Below are 26,707 nucleotides of genomic sequence, written 5' to 3'. Positions count from 1 at the left end.
AAAGGTTGGCAATAAACAAAATGTTTTCTAAAACCTACGTCTCACCAGACCGCATCTCAAGATCTACGAATAATGATTATTTAAGGAGTAAAATTAGTTTAGTTTGGTCATTTCAAAATACAAACTTTTTTGGTTAACATTATTTCGTGACTCACCAGGAAAATACGAAAATATTATTATTTTGGCTTAATATTTCTATATGTACACTATTACCTTAAGATTTACAGTTAGGCCACTTTTAAAGCATAGACGTAAAAGGTGAAAATATAAGATAAAATATATTTATATACATATATATATTTTTTTAATTTTTTTGAGAAAAAAAAAGGAATTATAGTATAGTAAGAAAACATCATAACATGTGAGCTGTATTCTAGTTTCTATTGATATTTTTAAATTGGATGATAATCAATCAAAATAAATCAAAATAAAATACTTAACGAATAATTATTAAATAAAATTGCATACGGTCAACTATTTCATTTATTTTAGTTGCACAAAGAAATAAAATATTATTTATACACAAAAAAGGCGTGGTATCTACATAGGTTAATTATGACGTTAGATTAAATAAATAATGTTTTAAATTTGTAATATGTGGATTAACATACATAATTGCCCCACGTAATTGTTTTCTGTTAAAATTTAAGATAAACTGAAACTAATTGTCAATTTTTCTTATCAAAAAAAACAATATATTTGATGAAACTGTATTCTCCATTGTGGCGAAGGTCTAATCTCATGAAACGTAAAAACGGTAGGATGTCCTTTGTGGAAACATAAATGAATTGCAAATAACGCATGGTGCAAATATCAAGTTATCTTTTTTTCCCATAACCGTTCTAATGTTAGTATTGAAATTAACATGAACAAGCGATTCAATCAATAGCAGAACTGTGCAACGTAGGAAAAATGAGGACGTATCTCTTTAGTTCGCCCTTGTCGGGATTTGAAACCGTTTTGGGCTAATAGTTTCTTTTGTTTACTGTCGGTACAATTTTTTTCGTGCTTTATCTCAAAACGGCTGTCCGATGTATTCTCAATGGCCGTGGCGAATGCTTTTGTGAACACAGATAAAACAGAGTATATCCCGACATTGTCCCATTTCAGCCTTACCCTTAAATTATAAACGCCGTTGTAGTTTTTAGGCGAAAACTGAAAATTGAATAAAATCGCTGATGGAAAAGAGTGAAAAAAGACAATTTAGTCGGCGGACGTGGCGAGGCGGTACGTGGCCTCAAACGGGCAACATTGTTCCCTCCACTCTAACAGGAGACAAACAGGGACTACTCAGATTTGGCAGGACAGGCCTCTTTTGTCCTTCCCCTAATGACCCCATACATTGTTAAAGTCCCTTTCTCAAATCCTTTTAGGGAAAATTGAGAGAAAAAAAAAAGCCAAATGAGCTTATAACTCGACATAGCTCTCTCATAATTTGCACCGTGAGACTGTTATATTTTTTACTTGCTCGTAAATAAATATTACCCGCTGTGAAAGTTTTTCTCCCAAATTTCGGCCAAAGTCTGATTAACGTAAGTACTCAGAAGGAAAATCAAATAACTGGGTGAAATATAAAATAAGTACTTAAGGCAATAATTATAACAAATGGAAAGTGAAATAAATCAAACATTCTTCAACAATAGGTAATTATGATCAAAATAAATTTATTACACGTACAAGTAACAAAGGAATTTTGGTATTATATAGTATGTGTGTATGTATGTATGTATGTATGTATGTATGTATGTATGTATGTATGTATGTGTGTGTGTGTGTGTGTGTGTGTGTGTGTTACATCAAATTTATCTCTGTACACGTGCCAGTTAAAAATTATTCTTAGAACGTGTGTTGTTCTTAGAATTCTTAAAACGTATTATAAATTCAGTTATTTATTTATGTACGAATATAACCCTTGTACAAAAATATATAAATGTATTACAAGCACACATAAAAAGAGCTCATCATGCTAACAACATTGATGCTAATTATCATTACTGTGTTTCCACATAATATAGTGTTATTTATAATGATTATTTCGAGGTCGTGAGATGCGGTCTGGTGAGACGTAGGTTTTAGAAAAACCTTTTCTTTATCGTACCAACGTGTCGATCTTTATTGAGATCATCTTCAGAGCTCAAAGTGTTTGTTTTCCGTGTAGATGTGTTATTCTTGTGTTCAGAGTACCAATCTTTGAGCCCTGAAGATGATTTCAATAAAGATCGAAAAGTTGGCACGATAAACAAAATGTTTTCCTAAAATATACTTCACACCAGACCATTAAGTAATCAATCAAATTCAAAAATCATTAAGTAACGATCACTGAACACCACACGTTATTTACCATAATATTCCTATGCATAGAACATAAACAAAAAATTTTATTGTGGAAATACGATGAATATATAAGCCTAGATTGTCAAGATTGATTTTTCGAATTGTGAAGTTGATTCGGAAAAATATAAGTAGAGAAATTATAGAATTGTAAATAACGGGGATAAATGTCATTTGCGGAGCACATTATTTTGTGTAGCGGTGAGTTTTTGCCATAGGTAGTATTATGGCGTGGAATAACAAATCGTCCTATGCTGTCTAAGCTGATAAGAAGTAGTGGAAAAGTTAATATTGCTTATAAGTTGAGGACAGTTAATGTATGAATTAATAATTTTAGAAAGAGTTAGTAAGTCGAAGGGTAATCTTTGTGTTTTTAATGGGATTAAGTTTAACTATGATTGAAACTGGTTATAATCGAAAAGGTTTATTCCCAGCTTAAAAGCAACCATTCTTACACAAAACAAGTCTTATAAAAACCCCGAGTTAAGCCGGGAACACACTTATCCGATGCAACGCTATGCGACGCTACCCGATGCTGCCCGACACCATGCCATGTTTTGATAGGATGTGCACATCTACTCGATGTCCAGCAAACGCCACGTTCAGTCACACAGCGTGTATCACAAATCAGTATCGCAATCACAACGCCTCTGTTGCTCTTAATACATTATTTTGAGCAATATACCATATAATTGTTAGTTGAATTTTATGAGCACAACCATATAGTGAATTGTTAGTTAAATTTAATTGTTTTAAATAAAGTTATTCCGGTGTTTTGATAAATTTTCTGCCTAACCATCATAATTAAATAACTTTAATCTTATGTGTTTTTGATCTTGTTTAATTTGGCATATATTCAAATAGGAATGTTGTAATTGATATGACAAAATTACATATACTTAGTTTGAAATAAACTGCAAAAATATGGGTGTCCTGTTCTGAAGCTATTCGACGAAAACGGTGGAATTTTATGAGCTAAACCATGAAATAAATTGTTAGTTAAATTTTATGAACAAACCAGTGTAATAAATTGATAGTTAAATTCTTTATATCAAAAAATGGTATTCCGGTGTTTTGATCAATTTTCTACCAAATCATTAAAATTATTTATTTATTAAAAAAAAACTAACGAATTTTTGATCTCGGTTAATTTGGTTTATATTAATATATGTAAGTATGTTGCATATAATATAACGATAATAATACATAATTTTTTTTCTTTCAATAAACATATGAGTGTCCGGTTCTTTTGTCTTCGACTGTACTCGATGCAACCCCACGAAAATCTGGACAGAGGGGATCGCAGAGTGTAGATAGGATACCCGACTCTACTTCCGTCGGGCGTAAATCAGAAATGGTTGATCCTGTCAAAAATTTTCCTCTCAGTAAAAGTGCCATAAAATAAGCTCTAGAATCGAATTTTACAATAAAAATATGGTATTCTCATTTAAAGTAACAGAGTTAGTGTAATTTCCCAGCTTGATGAGAAAGTTATTTTAAATAGTTACAACCGCGCGATTCCTAGCCAAAATTAATTTTGGGTTTGTATAAGACTGTTTTGTTAAAGTTAATAGTTTCCGAAAGCGTGGACTGTAGAAATTGATACACCATATAACCCAACTAAGTGATAAAACGAAAATTATTTTAGCATGCCGTCCAAACAAAACAAAAAGAAAATTTAATAAAAACCAAACCATTCTAAACATTATCGGGTTAGACATTAATTTGTATCATTAATTCACTACTTTCGTGGTCCGCTTGACCAATTAATACATGACAATTAATTAAGGCTTTTAGTTGAGATGAAAAAAAGTTAATGGCACGAGCGGGATTCGAACCCACGATCTTCGGCTAGATACGCCGCTGCTCTACCACCTGAGCTATCGTGACCTAGATCCACTCGGACATCAACTTCCTATCTCAACCCCACCTTATGAGTTTTCCCTCCTTTTGCCATTTTTCAAATGTCGTGTAATCGGTTTTGATCCTCGACGACAATTGAAATGGTGACGGAGAGCTTTAGTGAAGTGTACTTCATTTTCTTAAATCATTAATTCACTACTTTCGTGGTCCGCTTGACCAATTAATACATGACAATTAATTAAGGCTTTTAGTTGAGATGAAAAAAAGTTAATTTAAAATTTGAAAAATGGCAAAAGGAGGGAAAACTCATAAGGTGGGGTTGAGATAGGAAGTTGATGTCCGAGTGGATCGAGGTCACGATAGCTCAAGTGATAGAGCAGCGGCGTATCTAGCCGAAAATCGAGGGTTCGAATCCCGCTCGTGCCATTAACTTTTTTTCATCTCAACTAAAAGCCTTAATTAATTGTCATTAATTTGAATTTTGGAAATTTTTGAAGAAAATTGTCCGAGTGTGGACGGGCACATGGTAAGGGCCAGGCGATGCAGCAGAGCTTCGGAGGAAACAACAGCCTTAGTCGGTGGAAAAAAGGTTCATCATTTGATCCATGAAAAACCATCTTTCGAGCAATTTTAACCTTCGTCTTGATCTGGGAAGATCAGTGAGTCTATTGTAATCCGACACGTAAGTTTTCCATCCAACGCTTTGGGCCGAACGAAAAAACATTCCTCGCCGCGACGCCTCGTCCTGCAGGCCGCGGGCTCATGCTGCCTCGTGATGCTACCTACCTCAAGATCTTAACTATCTTAATCGGTTAAAACTAAGCTACAATTTTTTTTTAATATACCCCGTCCGCCGACACGGGCAAGGCCCGCTTTTCCCTGCGTTCTTTTTTTAAACTATTATTTTTCTTTCTTACGCAAAAAGAATGTAATGCACACATATAATGTTATTTTAGTGTATTGCTGAACAGTATAACCATCATACCCTACATTTTATTTATGTACTGTTGTCGTCTTTATTTTCATTTATCTAGTACATAGACAGATTTTTCGATATTAGTTTTGAGTAGATCAGTATGAAGGCCCAGCTGAATAAATCTACCAACGTTTGTCAAGCTTTCCTCTCTATTTATACAGACACCATCAGGGCCTATTCGTTCACAAAATATCCAGAAATATATGACAATGTATTTAGTAAGATTGAATTATTTAATGTGTGAGAAGCGTTTTTTTTAAAGGAAAACCTAAACCTAGCTGTAGGATATAATGTATAGACTTAAGGCCGTTGGAGTTAAATATGTGTTATTAAAACTAGGAAATACATTTATTTATTAAATTATTCAGAAATCGTGAGATGCGGTCTGGTGTGATGTAGGTTTCAGAAAAACATTTTCTTTATCGTGCCAACGTTTCGATCTTTATTGAGATCATCTTCAGGGCCTTGGATTTACAAACATTGTTTACATTTAACAAATAAATTTAGGATGTGGAGAAGTGAATTTATACAATGCAAAATATATTTTTTTTATATATTCACTCAAAGTATTTCTACTCACTCAAAGTGTTTGTCTTCTGTGTAAACGGTCACTAATCACCACATATTTGTTAAATTTTAATCTATCACTAAATAATTTTCAGGTGTTTTGGGGATTTTTTCAAACTATCATAATTAAAATGTTTTTGTTAAAACTCGTGAATTACTGATCTCGTTTAATTTTATTTACATTAAAATAAGATTTTTCTAAAAAGATAGTTCCTACTTACAGTTAGTTATTTTCAACGCTCCGGATTTCAAGTATATTGCTCATCATCAGATTGAAGGAATTTACAACTAATTCTCTCGACATGAATAGTAAGAGTAAACCCGACGTTCCATAGAGAAGCTGGATTTTATTGTTTTTAATTTAATTTATCAATTCTATTAAAATAATTATGTTGTAACAAAAATATAAGAGTGTACGGCTTTTTTTTAGATTGAATGTATAACCAAATGACAACATAAACACATTGTTATAACTACATAAATTCATGATAATTCAAACTCGCCTCAAAATTGTTGAAGCTTTAGTTCAAATAAAATTAATCGTGATTATTACTTAACCAAAACATGTGTCGTTGAATGAGTGCTTGTTTTTAATATTTTACTTACAGTTATTAATTAGCGTTATAAAGGCGGATAAGGCATTGGTTGAGATAAAACCACCAACTCCCTATCCCAACTTACTTTTCGAATTTTCCCTTTTTTTGCCACTTTTCAAATATCGTGTAATATATTCGATTCTCGGCGACAAATGAAATGGCCACGGAGAGCTTGCGTGAAGATATACTTCATTGTACTTATTAAATTTATTAGAGTTCGTGGTCCGATTGACCGAATTACGTTTTTCAATTAATTCATCTTTATATAAGCCATTGGTTGAGATAAAAACTTTCGATTTTTTTTATCTCAACCAATGCTTTATATAAAGATTAATTAATTGAAAAACGTTATTATTATTAAAATGAAAAATAACTTAAAATAAATCTTAATCATTCAATTTTTTTCGAGTCCACGGTCTTCTTAAGAAAAGCAAAATATCTGTTCGTTTATCCTTTAAAAAAAATTATATGTCCAATTAGAACTTAGGCCGTCCCCATATGGAGTATTAAGTTTCAAAAGCTTGCAAATGAACAATATTTTTGTGGAAATTCGCTCGGTGGCAGCAGATTGATAGACAGCTAGTCCCGCGGAGAGGACTCAGGATCGACGGCCGTATCGGGCCACATCAAATCCGCTTATCGTGTTTCACTGGTTTTGGATTCGGAAATGCTATTGAGTCGCGAAACGAGAAATACAATCCTAAGAAATTTCCTAAATAAAATGTCATGTGGCCGAGTTTTATTCACATCAGGAAGAATGATAAAATAGTTATTTCATAATGAAGGGCAGTCAGGAACTGATTTAATTATAATACTAGTTTAACGATTCATAAAATATTTTATATCGTATAGAGAATCTATCTTATGATTCCTGCGTTTTATTAGCCCTAATGTAGTTAAAACAAACATAATATATTTCTAACTTGAAAATTAACAAATATTTATTTAATATACGTAACTAAGAGCTTTGCATACTGCATATATTGCATACTAATGCCTTTCCTAAGCCTAACTATTCCTAAGTAAAATTGAGGCACAATAAATAGTCGATTTTTTATTTTAAATTTAAATTAATATCATTTTTTTTGGATTTAGATTCGATTTGGAATCCAATCCACACCCATATTTATATACGCCCAATTAATATGTTTTATTCTTTTTTGTCAAAGGTTTATGGTTGAGATGAAAAATTAGTGTCACAAGCGGGATTCGAACCCATGATCTTCGGCTCAATACGCCGCTGCTCTAACTTGAGCTATAGTGAAAGTGGTTGGAGCAGCGGCGTATTGAGCCGAAGGTCGTGTGTTCGAATCACGCTCGTGACAATTTTCATTTCAACTAAAAATCTTAGATAAAAAGAATGTTTAATTAGAATAATAATTAGGTCAATTATGAGTTAAGCAAATATCGGAATAATATTTTTATTATATCTATTTGATAATTACAACTACAAATAGTGTATTAAGTCATATATGATGAATTTCTCGTTTGAGATACTTCTAGGTACAATCCTTCACACTTATACCTCGTCAATCTTCATTCAATGAAAAGGTCTCGGGGCCTCTGTCGCTTCAACTGTCCTGTAATATTTTTTGCTAGGGATGGAAGTGATAACTGTCGTTCGAGATAATTGTGAATGTTCAGTGATTGTTGACATTTTTATTGCTGGTTTTGATAAGGTTATGTACAAACGGTTTGTGTACGTCGTTATGAATTGTGTAATTTGAAAAGTAAAAAGGAGCATTTATCATTTGGCATAGAAGTTTAGACTGAATTGATTGAATACGTACGTAACCGCTCACAAAAGTACGCCCAGAAGGTTCTTACCATTGTCTTGTAAATTAAAAGTTTGCTTTCAATGTCTAATTTTGACCCTAAGTTAAATAGTCTTTGTGATAATTAATACATCGGTTTGATTTTTCTTTTTAGTCTTGTGTGGATTCAAAGTCAGTCGTTTTTCCATGAAAGTCCAAGATAACACACAAGATCAATGGTAGGCAATGGGGTTTCATTTATACTAACTAAAAAACTTTTACACGAAGTAAAATTTATTTGAACGCCTTTCCTTGGGATTATTTTTATTCTCCGCTTTGTGAACCATACTGTTAATGTATTCAAGTATTGAATGTGTTTTGTGTTTATGGAGGGGTCCGAATTACGTGTAAGAATCACTGTATCATCAGCGAATGTACGTGTTGAAAGTCTAGAAATATCTGCAACGTATATTGAAAATACATTTCCTAAGTGTGTATGTTTTTTTCTACTACAATAACCCTGAAAAGTAAGACTTTGTTTGAACCTGTTCCCATAGGTATTACGAGTTTAAACAAATACAATTATTATTTTCTATTGATCACAACGCCAATATGACACCACAAGAATAGCACCACACTTTATGTCTTGACGATGACGCGAATAAAGGTCGGAACGTTTGCAAAATAATGAAAAATGTGTTTTCCTACACCACCTCATTCTTGCCCAACTAATCTTCTTGACTTCAACTAATTATAAAACAACAGGTCCCTAAAAACCAGACATTACATTTAAATTGGTGTTTTTTTCAAGATTAACAATGTTATAGTTAAAATGATTACCAATCTCCAGATAATAATATTTAATTTAAAGTCCATAATATTTATAAAACTGTAAAACATTTGTGTACATTTTGAAAATAGCATTTTTTCTTCAATGGTCCATTTTCTTTCTTTTAACTCATACTTTTAAGACAACGATGGCGTTAACGGGCAACAGAAGGAAAGGGAGGGCGTACCTGTCACGTTTTCATGTAACTGACAGCCCAGATCGTACATCTGGAAAAGATCAGCAAACATGGAAACATATCATATATGACTATGACCCTCATGATCAATTAAGAACAAAAATTATAAGGACTGAGTGATGCAGACTTTCATTCTTTTTTATATGGTGAGGATGTTGGTTCTCGTTATACTGCCATCTTTTGCATCCCGTCCATATTTCATTCCAATCTCTGTTATTCATATCTCTTTTCACTTTGTAAACATACGAGAGTGGTATTTTAGAGAATGTGATAGATTTCCCTTCCTCATCACTGACGAACTCGGTAAAATCGGTCAAATTAATATGAAATTGAAAAGTATTTTACTATTTGATTATATATCTGATATATAAATATATATATATGTTTTACATTAAATACACTTTAATTTTAAATCCGTTAGGTTTCTTGTTTCGATTGACCAAATAACATTTTTTAATTAACTAATCTTTATGTAAGGTATTGGTCGAGATAAAAATGGGTCGGTTCGAATCCCGCTGGTGACACTAACTTTTTTTATCTCAACCACTACCCTTAAATAAAGTTTAATTTTAAGATGAGTCAAATGTGAGTTATGCTCTGGGAAATAAGCGTGAACATTTGTTTATAATCTTTGAGTATGTTCATTAGTATGTATGTTGAACATGGATTGTTTTCCAAGTCTTCTTTCAAGTTATTTGAACTTATTAACCGTATGATGTGGACACATCACCGTGAATAACATCCTCAATCTCCTCGAGGTTTCACAATTCTGAACGAGCCCGTAAGATCCATTCAACTTGGTAAAGCGATAAGGCGTTCTTTGGTACGAAAGCAAACCCTTTTGGCAAAATACAATGGACAATCGCTGTCAAAATGTCCCGTTATATTTATGACAGTCAGCCGTCAGGACGGGCGACCACCAGTTGATATCACTCTTTGTATTTGATTCATATTTTCATTTATTACATCACCGTTGTGAAACAAGTGGTTTTAATTACAAAAGACTGATACTGTCCGTTTGGAAACCGGCGTGAGTAAATATTAATTAGACTCTATGGTTTCCCCTGGATAAACAAAATATGCGAGACATACGCCATATAAAAACAAAAAAAAAAGTTAATGCCAAAAGTTTTTTCCCTTGTGAGATAAGAGTGGACAGGAACGCTATTGGAGCAACAGAAGATTACATTGCATATTCAGATACTTTGCAAACAACTTCAAGAGGGGTCAAAGCTAAGAAGAAAACTTGATAAAACACCTTTTATCAATGATACGATAAATCGTTGTCATTTACTCACAGATAAAAAGCTTGGCGTAAAAAGCAAAGTCAAAATCGTGTATTTCAAAACTATGTGAAATATTTTTAATATACCTTTCCTTTACTACAGGGTGATTACAACTAAAGCATAAAACAGATGAGGGAGGGGGGGTTCTTCCTCAAAATACTACCTAAAAGTTTATAAAAGTAATACAAGGGAAACAAATACAACAAAACGACTTTCTCCTAAAAAATAATCGACTTTTGTTACAACAAATAAGCATTACTTTCCATTTCTTAGTACAACAAATTTGATCTCGTTGCCAACAAAATTGTAACAAGAAAAAATGAATTGTTTTAAATACTTTATCGTCTGAAAAATGAATTTTTTTGTGGAAAAACAGTTCAATTTTTTTTCTTCCAAGAATTGTTATTTATAGTGATCCCAACGTAACACGTACTCAAGGCATAAACACTTTGAGTGAGTACAAATACTTTGATTGAATATAAACATTTTTTTTGCATTGTATAAATTTACTTTTTTCCACATCCTACATGTATTTGGTAAATTTAAACAATGTTTGTAAATCCCAGGCCCTGAGGATGATCTCAATAAAGATCGAAACGTTGGTACGGCAAAGAAAATGTTTTTCTAAAATCTAAGTCACACCAGACCGCATCTCACGACCTCCGAATAATACTAATTAAAATAATTACTTTTGGCGTAGGCTGTGAAAAGATCGTTTTATCATAACTATAACTTGTTTAAACATTTTTTAACGTATAAGATAAGAAAATCCGTCATAACAAAACAACTGGAAAGGGGTTTAGTGCTAATTAACAAACATTTATTGTATGAGTGGAACGCTAAAAGATTTCTTAATTATGATATTAAGGTATTTATTCCCATATTTATTTAACGTTTGGCATTATTATTGATTACAAACAGGAAAACATTAATCGTGCTTTATCTGAAATTTATTTTCAACTAAATTATGTTTGAATACTTTTTTATAAGTTAATTTCTAAGTGATAGATATTTTAGAAAATAATAATCCGTAACATGAGGTAAAAATTGGTTTAAGACAAATATCAGATTTCGGCTAAATCATTAACTGAAAAATTACTGCCGGCCCAACCGAATGGATTTAATTTAATTGGTCGTCGAGGGAGGGAGGTAACGGGTGACAGAATGAAAACGGTCATTTACTTCCAATATAAATGAGGGTCGGAAAACGCGTATCACGTATGTAACTTGATAAAATCCGATTGAGCCAATACAAGCGAGGAAGTGGGAGGAACATTTTAATTTCTGTTAACGAAAGGGCTTCCCCTCCTGGGATCCGAGTGGAATTAACAGCGTCTAGTAATTGAATGACCGGCAGTTATGTGAATTCAAGATAGAGTTATGGGCGAGCGGTGAGCATCTCCAAATAGTGGGCCCTGACCCCTTTCTACTGCCGACTGATTTACCTACCCACGATTAAACAATGACATCCAATCTTTGCATTCAATCTGGGCCAACTGTGATTCCTGGAACGCAAGGGCATAAATGTTGATCCCGTCATTGTACCCATGAGGTCATTCTTCGACCTCATCTAAAAAGAGATGAGAATTCTACGTCTTTCTTTAAACATAAAAATATATTGTCATATACCGCAATACATTTTCGAAACAGAAAAAGATCCTTAAAATATACTATTTTTATTAGTCTCTATTTTTTGGTCGTTTGAAAGCGCTTCAGAAAGCAAATTAATGTCAACGTATCGTTCTTAAAAATAAACTAATTATTTTGTTAACAGAGTTATTTACTGGAGTTAAAATAAACTCATTATCAACCTGCTGACAGAAAAAATTAAAATTATTTTCAAGGCAGAGGGGAATTTGTGAAAGTTTGAATTATTATTTTTTTCGAATTTTCTTGAAAGGTACGTTTTGTGAGAATACGCTGGTATATATTTTTTTAACGCGTCTACACATCTTTCCACATTTGTCGTGTTTACTTAAACGATTTTTTTACAACAAATCGGGTGAGAGATTGAGCGTATAAGAGAGGGAAAGAGTAAATAATAGAAATAGTATAAGTGTGAGTGTGTGTGTGTGTGTGAAAGAGAGAGAGAGAGAGAGAGAGAGAGAGAGAGAGAGAGAGAGTGAGAGAGAGAAAGTTAATTTTAACTATGCTGTAGATACTGAGTCATTTACTGAGGCCGTTTACACTCGCGGGGTACTCGCGAGAGAATTAATAATGAAGAAAAATAAAAAGGAGGAGATACAAAAGAAAAAGGTGTGTGATAGATAGATATAGTGAGATAGAGGGAGGGAGAGAGAGAGAGAGAGTGAGAGAGAGAGAGAAAGAGAGAGAGAGAGAGAAAGAGAGAGAGTGAGAGAAAGAGGGAGAGAGAAAGAGAGAGAGAGAGAGAGAGAGAGAAAGAGGGAGAGAGAAAGAGAGATAGTGAGAGAGAGAGAGAAAGGGCGAGAGAGAGAGAAAAAATAATAAATAGTTAATCTTTATGTAAGGTATTGGTTGAGATAAAAAAAGTCCGCGACACGAGCGGGATTCGAACCCACGATTAAATACACCGCTGCTCTACCATTTGAGCTATCGTGACTTCGAGCCACTCGGACACTATTGTAGACAAGATTGTGGAAAGATAGAGGGAGAAGTAATTTTTAAGCAATTAAACGGAAATATTGTGTTTTGGGTCCGCGAAGGAAGTGAGCAGCATGCGAAAGAAAAACTGAATCAGAATATGAAAACAACTCGACGTGTCATTTATTCGTCTCCTTTTAATTTCTGCTTCGTTAATTTACTACAATATAATAAAAAGTAACAGTTATTAAAATATAAATGAACTGTTAATACATGCTAGGACTTTTTCAAAAATATTTTACATCCAGCTTATCATATTTGCTTATTTTATATTTGTTTAACTTCTGACTGATTTTGTGTAGTTATGTCCACCGTGTCAAAATAATTTTAAAACCCTTTTTCCGATCATCTTATCGTTAAATGTGATGATGATATTTAATTTTTTCGGGTAAATCAGTGTCTACTGTGTGGCAAGATTTATTCTCTACCAGGTACATTTGCTTCATAATTTACAATATCATTATTGTTGTAGTTTTGTTGTTAAATAAGTACATAAAATAAATTAATCTCCTAAAAACATAATAATAACACTGTTGTTTAATTTCAACATGATAATAAGTACAAATAGATAAAACACCGACATCACATGAATATTTTCACATAACCGCGACACTATTATAAAGCTGGAACTTCTGAAAAGTTTAATTATCGGAAAAATATTCCCTTTTCTCCATTCTACCAATCATATTGACTTCAAATTTTACCACACAATTTGACCTTAATACTAAAATGATAGTCATTTTTGTTTGAGAAAAAACGGAATGTATGTGTACAAAATAAACAAACATCGGAGAACAAGTCATAGTTTTACGATATCCCCTTTACGTTGGTAGATTTTTTTAAAAGCTTTTCGGAATTAAACGTTAAAATTTGACAAAAACTTTTTTGATGGAAAACATATGAAAATCTATTATTTTTCAAAAAAGGAACATTAGTGAGAAAAGTCCAACTACTGGTCTTCTTTTCACCGTTAATCATTACTTTATTTTCCAATTAGATTTGTATGTTTTTTATGTTCTGTTACGGTTATTTAAAAAAAAATTACGGTTTTTTTTAAAATAAATATTTCGGACTTGTTTTATCAGATTGCTTATCTCATTTACCGTAATGCTTGGTGTTCGTAGAGCCTGATGGCGGGTGACTCTATCGTCTCTTTCGTCTATACACCTAGGTCGACCATGTTCTGGCCCTTCAAGTGCAAACCCCTGTTTCTGTGAAGGACCGAAGAACCTTTTCAATTGTAGAATTATTTACACTCAGTCTCCAGGCGGCTTTCCGCTGGTTTGATCGTTCTTTTAATAGTGTTAAGACCCTTACACTGTCATAATCACTCAACGCCTGACTGAAGCCATTAAAAAAGTTTAATAATAAGAACAATTAATTCATCTTTATATAAGGTATATGTTGAGATAAAAAAGTCTGTGTCACGAGCGGGATTCGAACCCTCCTCGGCTAAATACGCCGCTGCTCTACCACTTGAGCTATCGTGACTTCGATCCACTCAGACACCAACTTCCCATCTCAACCCCACCTTTCGAATTTTCCCTCCTTTTTCCCATTTTTCAAATGTCGTGTAATCTATTCGATTCTCGGCGACAAATGAAATGTCCACAGAGAGCTTTCGTAAAGATATGCTTCATTTTACTTATTAAATTCAGTAAAGTTCGTGGTCCGATTGACCGAATAGCGTTTTTCAATTAATTAATCTTAATAAGGTATTTGTGAATTCAACAAGGGAAAGTTATTAACTGACAGCGGTTTTTAGGTGAAGCACAATAGAAGAGCGGAATACTACTTTTTAGGCAAATGGGATTAACCAGTACAAAAGTAAACAAAGAAGTTAACAAACAATTATATAGTTTATTTTGTATACGATAGTGCTAATTACCATATACGATAGTTACTAGTGTAGAAAGATAATGGATTTCATTTTTCACTAAATAAATCGAGTGGTGCGTTAAATTTGTCCATCAGTACATATTTTAGTCGGTAATTGAACAAGAATAAACATCCAATCCATTTGATCTCTTTTTAATCAATGAATAATAGTTTAAAAGTTTTGATAAAGGGGATATATTCGTCGGAGTTTAGACGAAAGAACGAAGCAGTTTTATTCAAATTGGCTTTATCCCTGATTTTTAATGTAAAATTATGTATTTATGTTTCTTAGTAACACTGTTTATTAATGTGTGGTGTTTAGTGAGTTAGCCAATGGTTATTTGGAGATCGTGAGGTGCGGTCTGGTGTGACGCAGGTTTTAGAAAAACATTTTCTTTATCGTGTTAACGTTTCGATCTTTATTGAGATCATGCTCAGGGCCTGGAATTTACAAACATTGTTTAATTTTTATATGAATTTATACAATGCTAGAAAATTTTTATATTTAATAAAAGAATATATTTATACAACGCTAGAAAACTTTAGATTGAAAAAATGAATTTATACAATGCTAGAAAATTTCTCAATTTAATAAAAGAATGTATTTATACAACCCTAGAAAATTTTAGATAAAAAAAATGATTTTATACAATGCTAGAAAAATTTAGATTAAATGTGATGTGATGATGCCATCATCACATGCCAAACATCAAACATTTCTACATAGTCTAATTTTTCAACAATTTGGCTTTTCTTTCCCTTATTATCCCCATCAATATAGTACTGAAAAGATAATCAGGCCGAACCATTCCCCATTTTTTCCTATGGTCGGATCTGTCGGCTCCTTTCACCTTAAAGAAGCCGACTACTCATATAAAAATGTCTTTCTATTCCCGACATTCTTCCCCATCCCATCAAAATCCAAAGTATATAAACATAAAACATCAATATCTCACTGGCATTCTCAACACGACACACAACAATGACACATCTACAAGGAAAACAAATACTTTGATTAAATCTACAATTATTAGCGTTGTATAAATTCATTCTTTTATTAAATCTACAAATTATCTAGCATTTTATAAATTCATTCTTTTTTCCCACATCCTACATGTATTTGTAAAATTTAAACTATATTTATTAACCCCGTATTAAACGTTGGCACGATAAAGAAAACGTTTTTCTAAAACCTACGTCACACCAGATCGCACCTCACGATTTCCAAACATTCACTGTTACTAATAACTACGAAAGCTTATAATCACTATCATTAAATAATATTACTTGTCGAAAAAAAACTTTCAAAATTACTTTGAACTGGGATATATCATTATAAGTTTTCGATTTGTTATCGAAGGTAATAAATAAGAAAACGAGGCGTTGAAACGATTGGAAACGGTAAATTAAACATGGGGCCGATAACGCTAGCCAAAACGTAAAATATTAAACTTGTTTCGGAAGCGAAGTGTCATGTGTGGAGTGAGAACGTGTGCAGTCGACCAGCAGATAAGTCAATGTTTGCTGTTCAAACCTGTGCCGACGGTAACTAATTCTCGTGCCTCTCTTTGACATGAAACTCGCCAATTCTGCTGGCCCCATGGCATCTTTGACCTGGATGTGTGTTGTGACCGTCTATCCTTTCACGTTTGAAAAACGGACGTTTATCTTTTCAACCTGGGGTCATTTTATTCTCATATTTTTTAACTATTGTAAATAATTAAACAATAAGTGGAACTTTTCCGTGTTTTATTGTTAAACAGACAGATTCGCAGTTGATGTATTTTCTCCCCTCGGAGATCATATCGGAACGAATGACCCGAATCTTTCTTGGACTGAAAAGATATATAAATTTCGCCAGATGCGGGCTCACAAAGTTTTCATGGCAGACTGCCATGGTCTTCAGGTGCGTGAATTTGCTCAGCTATGCCGCCGACTTTGAGCAGAAAGGTCAATTGCCGTATATTTTAATGTTAACTTTTCTATCCAATCGGATCTAAAAAATACCAAAATATCAAATCAACGAGTCGAACATAAAAATGTCAATGAAAACGTTCTAAAATCAATTTTACTAATCTTTCTAAAAATTTAATAAACATAGTTCAAATAATGGTTATCACAACATCAAAATTAACGTTAACTTACAAGATGTCAACTCGATAGGAAATTGATATTATGTCAACCAACCACATTCCATAAGTATATTGCACTTACATACCATTAAGAAAAATTTATGACATTATGTATGTAATAAAACTGTAAAATATTATTGCCTAAAAAACATAAACTACTAACCTATTAAATTTATATTGTATGCACTGAGGCTAAACAATTGAATAAATAACTATTTAGGTTAGTGAATGAGTTAACGGAAGGCAATGTGATCGAATAAGAAATAGAGAGAGGGGAAGAGAGAGAGAGAGAGAGAGAGAGAGAGAGAGAGAGTGAGAGAGAGAGAGAGAGTGAGAGAGAGAGAGAGTGAGGGAGAGATGTAGATAAATAGATGGTTGATAGATAGATTGATAGGCTTAAGGAGAAATAGACAGAGAGAGAGAGAGAGAGAGAGAGAGAGAGAAGTGTTAGATAGATATAGGTAGATAGCCATTGTGATTAGATTTTTTCATTTCATATGCAATGATGTGTCAGATAAAGGAAGAATGGAGATAAAAGAAAAAGATATAGATACATTAGATAGATAAATAGAAAGATGAGAGTTAGGAAGAAGTTAATAGAGATTTAAAGGAAAAGAGAAAGAGAGAGAGAGAGAGAGAGAGAGAGAGAAAGTGTGTGAGAGAGCAAGAAGAGGGATGAGAAGAGAGACAATGAAATAGTATGATAGATATGACAAAGTGAGAGAGAATTTGATAGAGAGAGAGTGAGATAGAGCTAAAGAGAGAGAGAACTAACATTTGAACATATGCTGCATTAACAAAACTCTCATATAAATAATGAAATAATAAAGTTAAAGAAATGTGGTAACAATCTCTATCTCTAAACCGTAAGAAAATCACAAAATATACCAATAACAATAATAATAAATAATAATAACACTTTATTGCAAAAACGAAAATTATAAACATTACATAATATATAATTTAAAGTAAAATTACGGCATGGAGGGTCCGTCTGCCGGAGGTCGATTTTCATTTGACTTAAATTTTTGGTTGACACAGAGAAAAAAGTACAAAAGAAAAAAAAATTGATCCTTAAATAAATATTACAATTGATCATTTAATTTTTAATAATTACATTAATTACTAACATACATTATAAACAATAATTTTTGTTCTTTGTTTATTTTACAATGAGTATAGATATATAAATTATTTGGGCCAGCATTTTAGAATGACAAGGCTTTTAAATATTCAAAAATTAAATTCTAATATTAACTCTTGGCGATAGTGTCAGGCGTGGCGAGCATATTTGATTAAATTTTTGTAATCATTAAGCAGTAAGTCAATAACCTGTGTCACATACAATTTAGCAAAATTTAGATGCAGAAGCCGAATCTCCGATAGGATAGTGCATTTTGCTATAAAATGCACTATGTCTTCTTTAACCTGGTCATTGCATTATGAACAAATTACATTTTCTCTAGCTCGAAAAGCTGCACCATTGATATAAAGAAGGTCCCCTCTGATTTTGAATGACCACCTTAACTCGACCAATGACAAATCTTTAGACCTGTCCTTAGATAGGTTAAACATATTAAAATCATCTTGGTAAAGTTCCTTATAGAATAAAAAGCGCGAGGTTGATCTGACTTGTTCACGAAGTTCTTCACTGAAATTGACATTCAGTTTTGTTATAATTTCCTTAAACTGCAAAGGCCACTCATTAAAGTTATTTATAGAAAATGATGAGTCACATGATAGATCCCTATACATGCTATTCCAACGTTCAAACCACAATGCACCTCGACTAACGACTTCCAGGGCTACTATTTTGGAAAGACGGTAATCAGGATGTTTCAAGAGTTTAAAGATGTAATTAAAATGAAGTTTGAAGGTATATAAAAATAACTGGTCAACTTTAGTCTCTAAATAAATCATAAAATTCGGGGTAGTTTTGGGAAGGGCAAATAACTTTCTAATGAAAAAACGTTGAGTTTTTTCAAGCTGTTCAAATTTTTCATAGCCCCAGACTTGTGAGGCGTAACATAGTATCGAGCGGCAAACTGAGTGGAACAGTCTGAATTTCACTGGAAGAGAAATCAAATTTTGGGAAATTAAGTCGTGCCATATACAGTTCAGAGCCCGTTTAGCTGTGGACACTTTATTGTTGATATGATAACTGAAAGACAGACGAGGGGATAGCGTTACACCGAGATATTTATATTCCATAACAATTTCAATTTTTTTGTTATCGAAAAAAAATCGATCTTTAGCAGCCAGCCTTCCACCCCTCCTAAATATCACGATCTTCGATTTACTTAGATTAACCGATCAATTCCATTGAAGACAGTAGGATTCCCAAAGTTTTATATTCCTTCGGAGACTGGCTGCGTTGTCGGCGATGAGAACAATATCGTCAGCGTACATTAAAACTTTAATCAACGTATGGCCGATTCTGATACCAGAATCTAAAACAGCTGGCAGGTCATCTAAAAATAATGAGAACAGAAGTGGACTCAACGCACAGCCTTGCCTTACCCCCGAGTTGACATGAAACCACTCCGAAATACCTTCTTTTCCACGTACTGCAGACTGAGAACCTGAATATAGAGACCTTATAACGTTTATGAATTTGGTTGATACACCAATATTACAAAGTTTTAAAACAAGAGTTTTTCTGTCCACTCGATCAAACGCTGCCCGAAAATCTACAAAGAAACAATATGTCTTCTTACCTCTTTCAAGTAAACAAAGTTTAATAATATTTATCAACACAAAGAGATTGTCAACAGTACAATAGGTTCGTCCAAAACCTGTTTGAAATTCAGACAATAAATGATTATTAGATATGTAAGTTTCAAGACGCAGCAGTAATAGACCAGAAAATATCTTAGCGATTGTACAAGAGATACCCCTATAGTTGGCAACCTCGTTGATATCACCGCGCTTGAAGAGAGGAAAAATAATTGACCGACTGAAGCGGGGGTTACACCTGTATTGTAAACGAAATTAAAAAATTGTAATAATTTTTCTTTAAACATATCGGGTGCAAATTTATAGAACCCATAACATACCCTGTCGTAACCAGGAGCTTTGCCATTCTTTAACCCGGAAATTACTGCCGTCAACTCATCCTGAGCAAAAGGGGCATCTAAACATTGATTCTGAATAAATGGTTCTGCGTACAAAGTTGATACTATATTAATTTCAGGGTTGAGCAGACTACTAAAGTGGTACACCCACTGATCCATTAAAATATTAGATCCGCAGACTATTCTTTTTCTTTTAAAGTGGTTCACTTGTTTCCAAAATTCTTTCGGCTCGTTTATTTGCTCTAATTTTCTAGCCGTAGAAGTAAGGAAATCCGTCTTTTTAGGTGCATAAATACATTTGTCATCATTAATGGAGTTCGTGTAGGCCATTTGGATGTAGGTAGATTTAGTTTGGCGAAACAAATTTAAAAGTCTAAAAGACCGATTTCTCGCATGGTAACATTTACTGTCAAACCATGGTTGTTTTCTTTCAAACCTTGTAACTGAAGAATCGGAGACAGGGTAAGCTTTTTTAACAATTGCCACTAAAGCACTAAGCAAAGATACTCATCTTTGAGGATCCACAAAAATCTCATCGGAATTTTTAAGAATGTTCTCAATATTTTTCCTGTAAGCACTTGAAGTACTATCCCGCCAAACTAACTGAGGATAAAGAGGAAACACATTATCATCTGGGGTAGTTACAATGGATAAAGAGAAATAAAGGGGAAGATGATCTGATAATGGTTCGGAAAGCACCTTGAAGTCTTCAATCAAATGTATGCACTGTAATGGAACACAGCAGAGATCACGGACGAGCCCATACTACCCACAAATGTGAACTCACCTTTGAATTCACCGGGAAATCTGCCATTTAAAACAATTAAATCAAGATCATCGCACATATCAAAAACATTTTACCTGCCTCATTCCAATAACAATAATTCATACCAATAACAATATTTACCAGCTATTATAAATTCATATTTCCTATTTTCTCTGCAGTAAATTTAAAGTAAAAAGATGTTAATATTAACTAGTTGGAACAGTATTAAAAAATCTTGAGATTAAAACAAGGAATTTACGGGCGCGCGCGTTTGAAAGTGGCATGAGCGTTTGAGAAAAAAGAAGAGGGAGAAGATAGAGAGAAAAAAATTGCTCATTCCCCAATATTTTGAAAAAAATCGATACTTTTATTTATTTGTCCTAATTTTATTTGCCCAAATTTACATATGCCATTACATATTGTAGATCATTTGTAGGATTTAATTTTGACGAGTCACTAAAAAAGCAATGAACGGCAGCCCGAAAAATTGGAAATTGACCGAGGTACATATCATAAAATATTTGTTCCCACAAAAAAGACTGAGACCATGGCTGTACGCAAGGATGGAATAATTGATAGATTTCTTTTATATTTCAAGTGGTCTTTGTGTTCCACAATACCATTTTCTCGCTATTATTGGTTTGATCTGTGCGCAATTTTCTTCTTTTTATACGTTTCATGTTATTGAAAGCGTGAATGAATTGATCGAAATTGTTAAAAATATTTGTGCAGACATCCCGCAGTGTCTGACAGACCTAAGCAGTAAGTACAGGCGGACCAAAATTATTAAAAACGATCAATTTAAATGTAAATAGTTTTTGTTAGAACAAAAGATCACAGACCAATTTTGCATCGAGGTTACGGATGACAAGCGAATCGATGGACTTATCATAGTTTTAAACTGGTTTGAAATAAGCTGAAATGCCATTTTTACATGGTTTTCGTTTTTTGGCTGTGTGTTATTTTGTTCAGGGGATCATTTTGATACGTTTCTAGGTAATTAGTGTTTTTAGTCTTACAGATGAAAACAAGACTTAAACGTAGACAATTATGATAAAATACGACCAAGCTGCAAATTTTATTTTATTTTTTATATTACACCCTTAAAATCAATACATGTCACCTTTACACTCCGTCCTGAGAATTGTCCAAGCATATACTTATACAGTGAACCTGCTCCTCAATCCGACAAAGTTAACTATTTAGCATTTACATTTGATAGAAGACTAACCTGGAATCCACACACACACAATTGAAAAAACAAACACTCAACGAACGATATAAAATGCTTTATTACAATCAAAATTACCATTAAAATCAAAACGTTCGACAAACTCACACCTACTCAATCCTATTTGGATATACGGGTACCAAGCTTATTAATCGGACTGAATCGGTATTCAAAGATTGCAAATTTTTCAATTCAAAATTTTAAAACCAATTGTTTCTGCCCTTTTTCACGTAAACAATAACAAACTTCACAGAGATCTAACACTTTTTCCATCCATCAAGACATACTGCAGACGTTTTCAAAATAAATTACAAAATCACACTAACACACAAATACGACTACTCCATTCCCTACAATTACCACGTAAAAGTCTGAAAAGAATATGGATAAGAGACCTCTTAAATAATTAATATCATTTTATTAATCCAGAGCGGCTGGCAATGGGTACCTTCTCTACAACGCCCGTAATGCCACAAACATAAATCGAATCCAATCTGCTGGTTGTATATAATATATGTACAGTTGTAGATAAAAATAAATTAAGTAAAAAAAATATTACACAATATGTAATATTTTTGTATTTTACATAATAAATTTGTCAGTTATTAGGGGTATTCACGATGTTTGTAAGATGTTAACTCGAATAGAGAAATGTCCAGTAAGATCGTGAACGCCTTCTTCTTTCCTTAGCATGTTAAACATTAATTTTTCCGCAATGCTGCGCGTAGCGATTGGTAGAACCAAATATAAAGCTATAACAGTCGTTGAAGGCTTGTTGTTGTTGTAAAATTGTAAGATGCAAGAACTTAATAAAAAAGGAACTCTTTCATTCAAAATGCTATCTATTCACTCGAAATGTACTAACAATGATACACTTCATTTCGTTCCGACATAACCTAACTTGTATCCTTACGTCTAACAGCGTACAAGTTTATAGCAAAGGAGATGCATCTATTATGAATGAGAGTATAAGGACAGGTCAGAAATTAACAAAAGAAATGTATTGGTCTGATTTAATTTAGGCATATTTAAGAATAAAAATACATGTTAACAAAAAACAGCTGTTAAATTCATGGATTCCATGTTGGTTACCTACGCCCTAACGGATAGTAATGTGACTACATTTTCGACCTAACATCTGACATTGGCCCTGGCCTGTTAGATCGAGCAATGTTTACTGGCCGATTCTTATATGTCTATGTCATAATTTTCTCGATCTAACAGGACCTAACAGAGTTGGTTAACACAAAAATTGTGAATACCCCTAACATCCGTCTATTTGGTACCGTGAGGAGAAGATTTTACCAAAAAATTAACTGAGATAGAAATAAGATAAAGCAAATTGACAATAATTATCACAGAAAATTATAAAACGGTATCTACTGCTTGATTCTCCATTCAGTTGGTAACGTGAGAAGAAGATATAGCCACCTATTTTAGCTGAAATAGGAAGAAGAACTAGGTAACCATCATTAATTATAACATTAGATTATCAAACGTCATCTAATTCTAGAATCCCCCATTCGGCTGGTAATATAACAAGATATAACCAGAAATGATAAGTGAAAAAGCAAGAAGAAATAGCAACGCAACATTAATAATCTCAGGAAATTATGAAATGCTGTCTAGTGCTGGATTCTCCAGTCAGTTGATAACGTGAGAAGAAGGTACAGCCAGATATTTTAACTGAAATAGTAAGAAGAAATAGGAAACCATCATTAATTATCACAAGAGAATATCAAGTCAAGTTCTAGAATCCCCTTTCAGCTAGTATTGTGAGAAAATATATAAACAAGAATTTAAAATGAAATAACAAGAAGATAGAAGTGAATCAACATTAAATGTCTCAGGAAATTATCAAACGCTATCTAGTGCTGGATTTTCCATTTTCCATTCCACATAAGAAAAAGATATAACCAACTATTTTAAATGAAATAGGTAGAAGACATAGGAAAGCAAAATTCATTTTCTCATTAGATTTTAAAACGCCATCTAGCTCTAAAATGAGTTCACTCGAAAAGTACTAACAAATGTCACACTTTAATTCGAGCCGACATACCTAATTTGTATCCTAACGTCTACCAGCTTACAACTTTATAGGATAGGGGATGTATGAATGAGAGTATAAGGAGAGGTCAGAAATTAACAAAACAAATATTGGTTTGATTAAATTAACACGTATTTAAAAATAAAAATACGTGTAACCAAAAAACAGCTGTTTAATTCATGGTTGCCATGTTGGTTACCTAAGCCCTAACGGAAAGCAACGTGACTACATTTTCGACTTAACACCTAACAATTAATTAAGGTTTTTAGTTGAGATAAAAAAGTCAATGGCACGAGCGGGATTCGAACCCACGATCTTCGGCTAGATACGCCGCTGCTCTACCACTTGAGCTATCGTGACCTCGATCCACTCGGACACCAACTTCCCATCTCAACCCCACCTTTTGAGTGTTCCCTTCTTTTTGCCATTTTTCAATCCCGCTCATGCCATTGACTTTTCTCAACTAAAAACCTTAATTAATTGTAATATATTAATTGGTCAAGCGGACCACGAAATTAGTGAATTTAACAACTAACATTGGCTCTGCCATGTTAGATCGAGCAATGTTAACTAGCCGATTCTTACAAGTCTAGCTCATTATTTTTTTTCGATCTAACAAGACCTAACAGGCTTAAAGGGGTTAACACAAAGATCGTGAATACCCCTATTAACTTTTGATCATAAAGATTTGTTCCATCAGGTCAGACCACCATTGAATCGCCGTTCTCTGATATGCATAAAAACGACGACAAATTATTTGTCATAGGTAGATAGAAATACTTTATTTTTAATTTTGTGCACATCATGAAACATAATTATGAAAGTATATACAACATGGAATTAAATCCGTCTGTCGTCGCAGATTGTTATAAATTGTCACACATAAATGGAAATTAAAATTAAGCATAAAACTCTGCATATAGATGCATTAAGAACATAAAAAGAATATAAACAAATACACCGATAAGTAATGCGTTTTTCGTTGAGATCATTAACTTTTTTATGATTGTGGTATTAATGAAGGAATTTAAAGGATATTAAAAATTAAATTCTTGGACTAAATGGCATCTATACTTCCTGGCGTACGAGCATACCGTATGAGAGCCCGGGGATCTGAACCATTCAACAGTTCAATGATTTGGGCTATTGAGAGAGTGAATGACCCGAGGTGAAATAGACGTATCTCTCCTAAAATTGAACACTCAGCTAGGAAGTGAAGAACAATTTTAGGTTTATTAAGTAAAAATATTATTTAAAATAAATATTTGATATACATTTATAAGATTTATTTTTTATTTTGGCTGGGGGAACTTTTCAAGGAGGGAATCGTTTCAAAGATTTTATACGTTTTTGGATATGCCAATATTTGGGTTGTTCTAATAAATAGGGCCGACTAAGGGATTAAGCGTGGTAAAGCTCAACAGATAAGGGGATTGTTTCACAAACAACCTCACCGTATCGTGTCTACAGACAAACTGAGCGTCGCCCCGGCGGCCACTTTGTAACTCTATCAACCTCCCCCACCTTTCCCGTTTCTCATGAAGCGACACGCGAACTCAAATTGTTTTCACAGGCGAAACCAGATTCAGACAGATTAATTGTTAATCCGATTACTTGATTTTGATAAATTCCAGTTTTACCTTATAATTTCTTAGGTTGTCTACAACGCAGGCCATCAGCGCGTCTCGGCCGACGGTCACTGTGACGTTCGGGATCGGTTCGGCAAACCTTGGAAGCACTGAATCTGAAACTGAAAAGAAAGCCACATAAATTATTGTAAAATATACATAAATATTATCAGTAAATAATAAAATAAGAGGAAACAATATTAGCTGTAATTAAATGATTTTTAAAATTCTGTCAAATTTTATTACTTTTCTTTAAGGTTTGAATGAAATTATTTCTTCGCGAAAAAACAAAATTTCAAATTAAATATTTAATTTTTATCCCGCACATAATCACAAATTTATTTCTTCTCTGAAATTTTAATATATACCAATTAAATTCAAACAAGTATACGTAAAAATTCTAAAATATCTTACTTCTCACATTAAAAAATGTATTTATATAACAAAAACGTTTAAACATTTTCTCTACATTTCAACGCATGTCGAAAATCATTCGCATTTTCAAGTAATTTAGGTCAGGAAAAATTTCTTCACGCCCAAGTTTCCAACGCCTATATTTTTTACTGCTGTAGCTTCAAAATTTGTAGAACCCATTTAGTTTGTTCGTTTTCCTAGCTTTTTGTTGTATATATGTTTCCAATGGAGGGTATTTATTGTTTTCAAGGCGGCTGTTAAGTTTGTCCTCCTTACCTAGAGATCCACTGATTTGCCAATCATTGCACATTTCCAAATTTTTGAATAAGTAGTTTTTGTTCACCAGATATTCTATAGGTTTATTAGACCTTATAACTGCCGTATCAAGTGTGTCCATTCAATGTGCTCATTTCGGTTTTAGTCCTAAAAATTTACCTAGGGTTATGGTTGTAGCACATTTTTTTAAAACTAAAAATGTGTTATAGTCCAAGTTAATTTCAAACCAATTTTTTTCAAT

The 26,707-nt window shown here is 33.1% G+C and overlaps 1 protein-coding gene across 1 annotated transcript in view; it reads right to left on the bottom strand.

The window, feature by feature from the left end:
* LOC106660793 (lachesin-like) overlaps nt 1–26,707 on the bottom strand; it is a 329,309-nt gene that overhangs the window by 78,684 nt on the left and 223,918 nt on the right. Inside the window, exon 3 of the mRNA XM_014383725.2 lies at nt 25,789–25,898. Coding sequence (XP_014239211.2) covers nt 25,789–25,898 — 110 coding nt within the window. The remainder of the gene's footprint in view (nt 1–25,788; nt 25,899–26,707) is intronic.

This window comes from Cimex lectularius, unplaced genomic scaffold (assembly GCF_000648675.2).
Source record: "Cimex lectularius strain Harlan isolate CLEC.00 unplaced genomic scaffold, Clec_2.1 scaffold188, whole genome shotgun sequence".
NCBI classification, from domain to species: Eukaryota; Metazoa; Arthropoda; class Insecta; order Hemiptera; family Cimicidae; genus Cimex; species Cimex lectularius.
The sequence above is the reverse complement of the archived record's forward strand: the minus strand, read 5'-3'. Positions and strand labels throughout refer to the sequence as shown.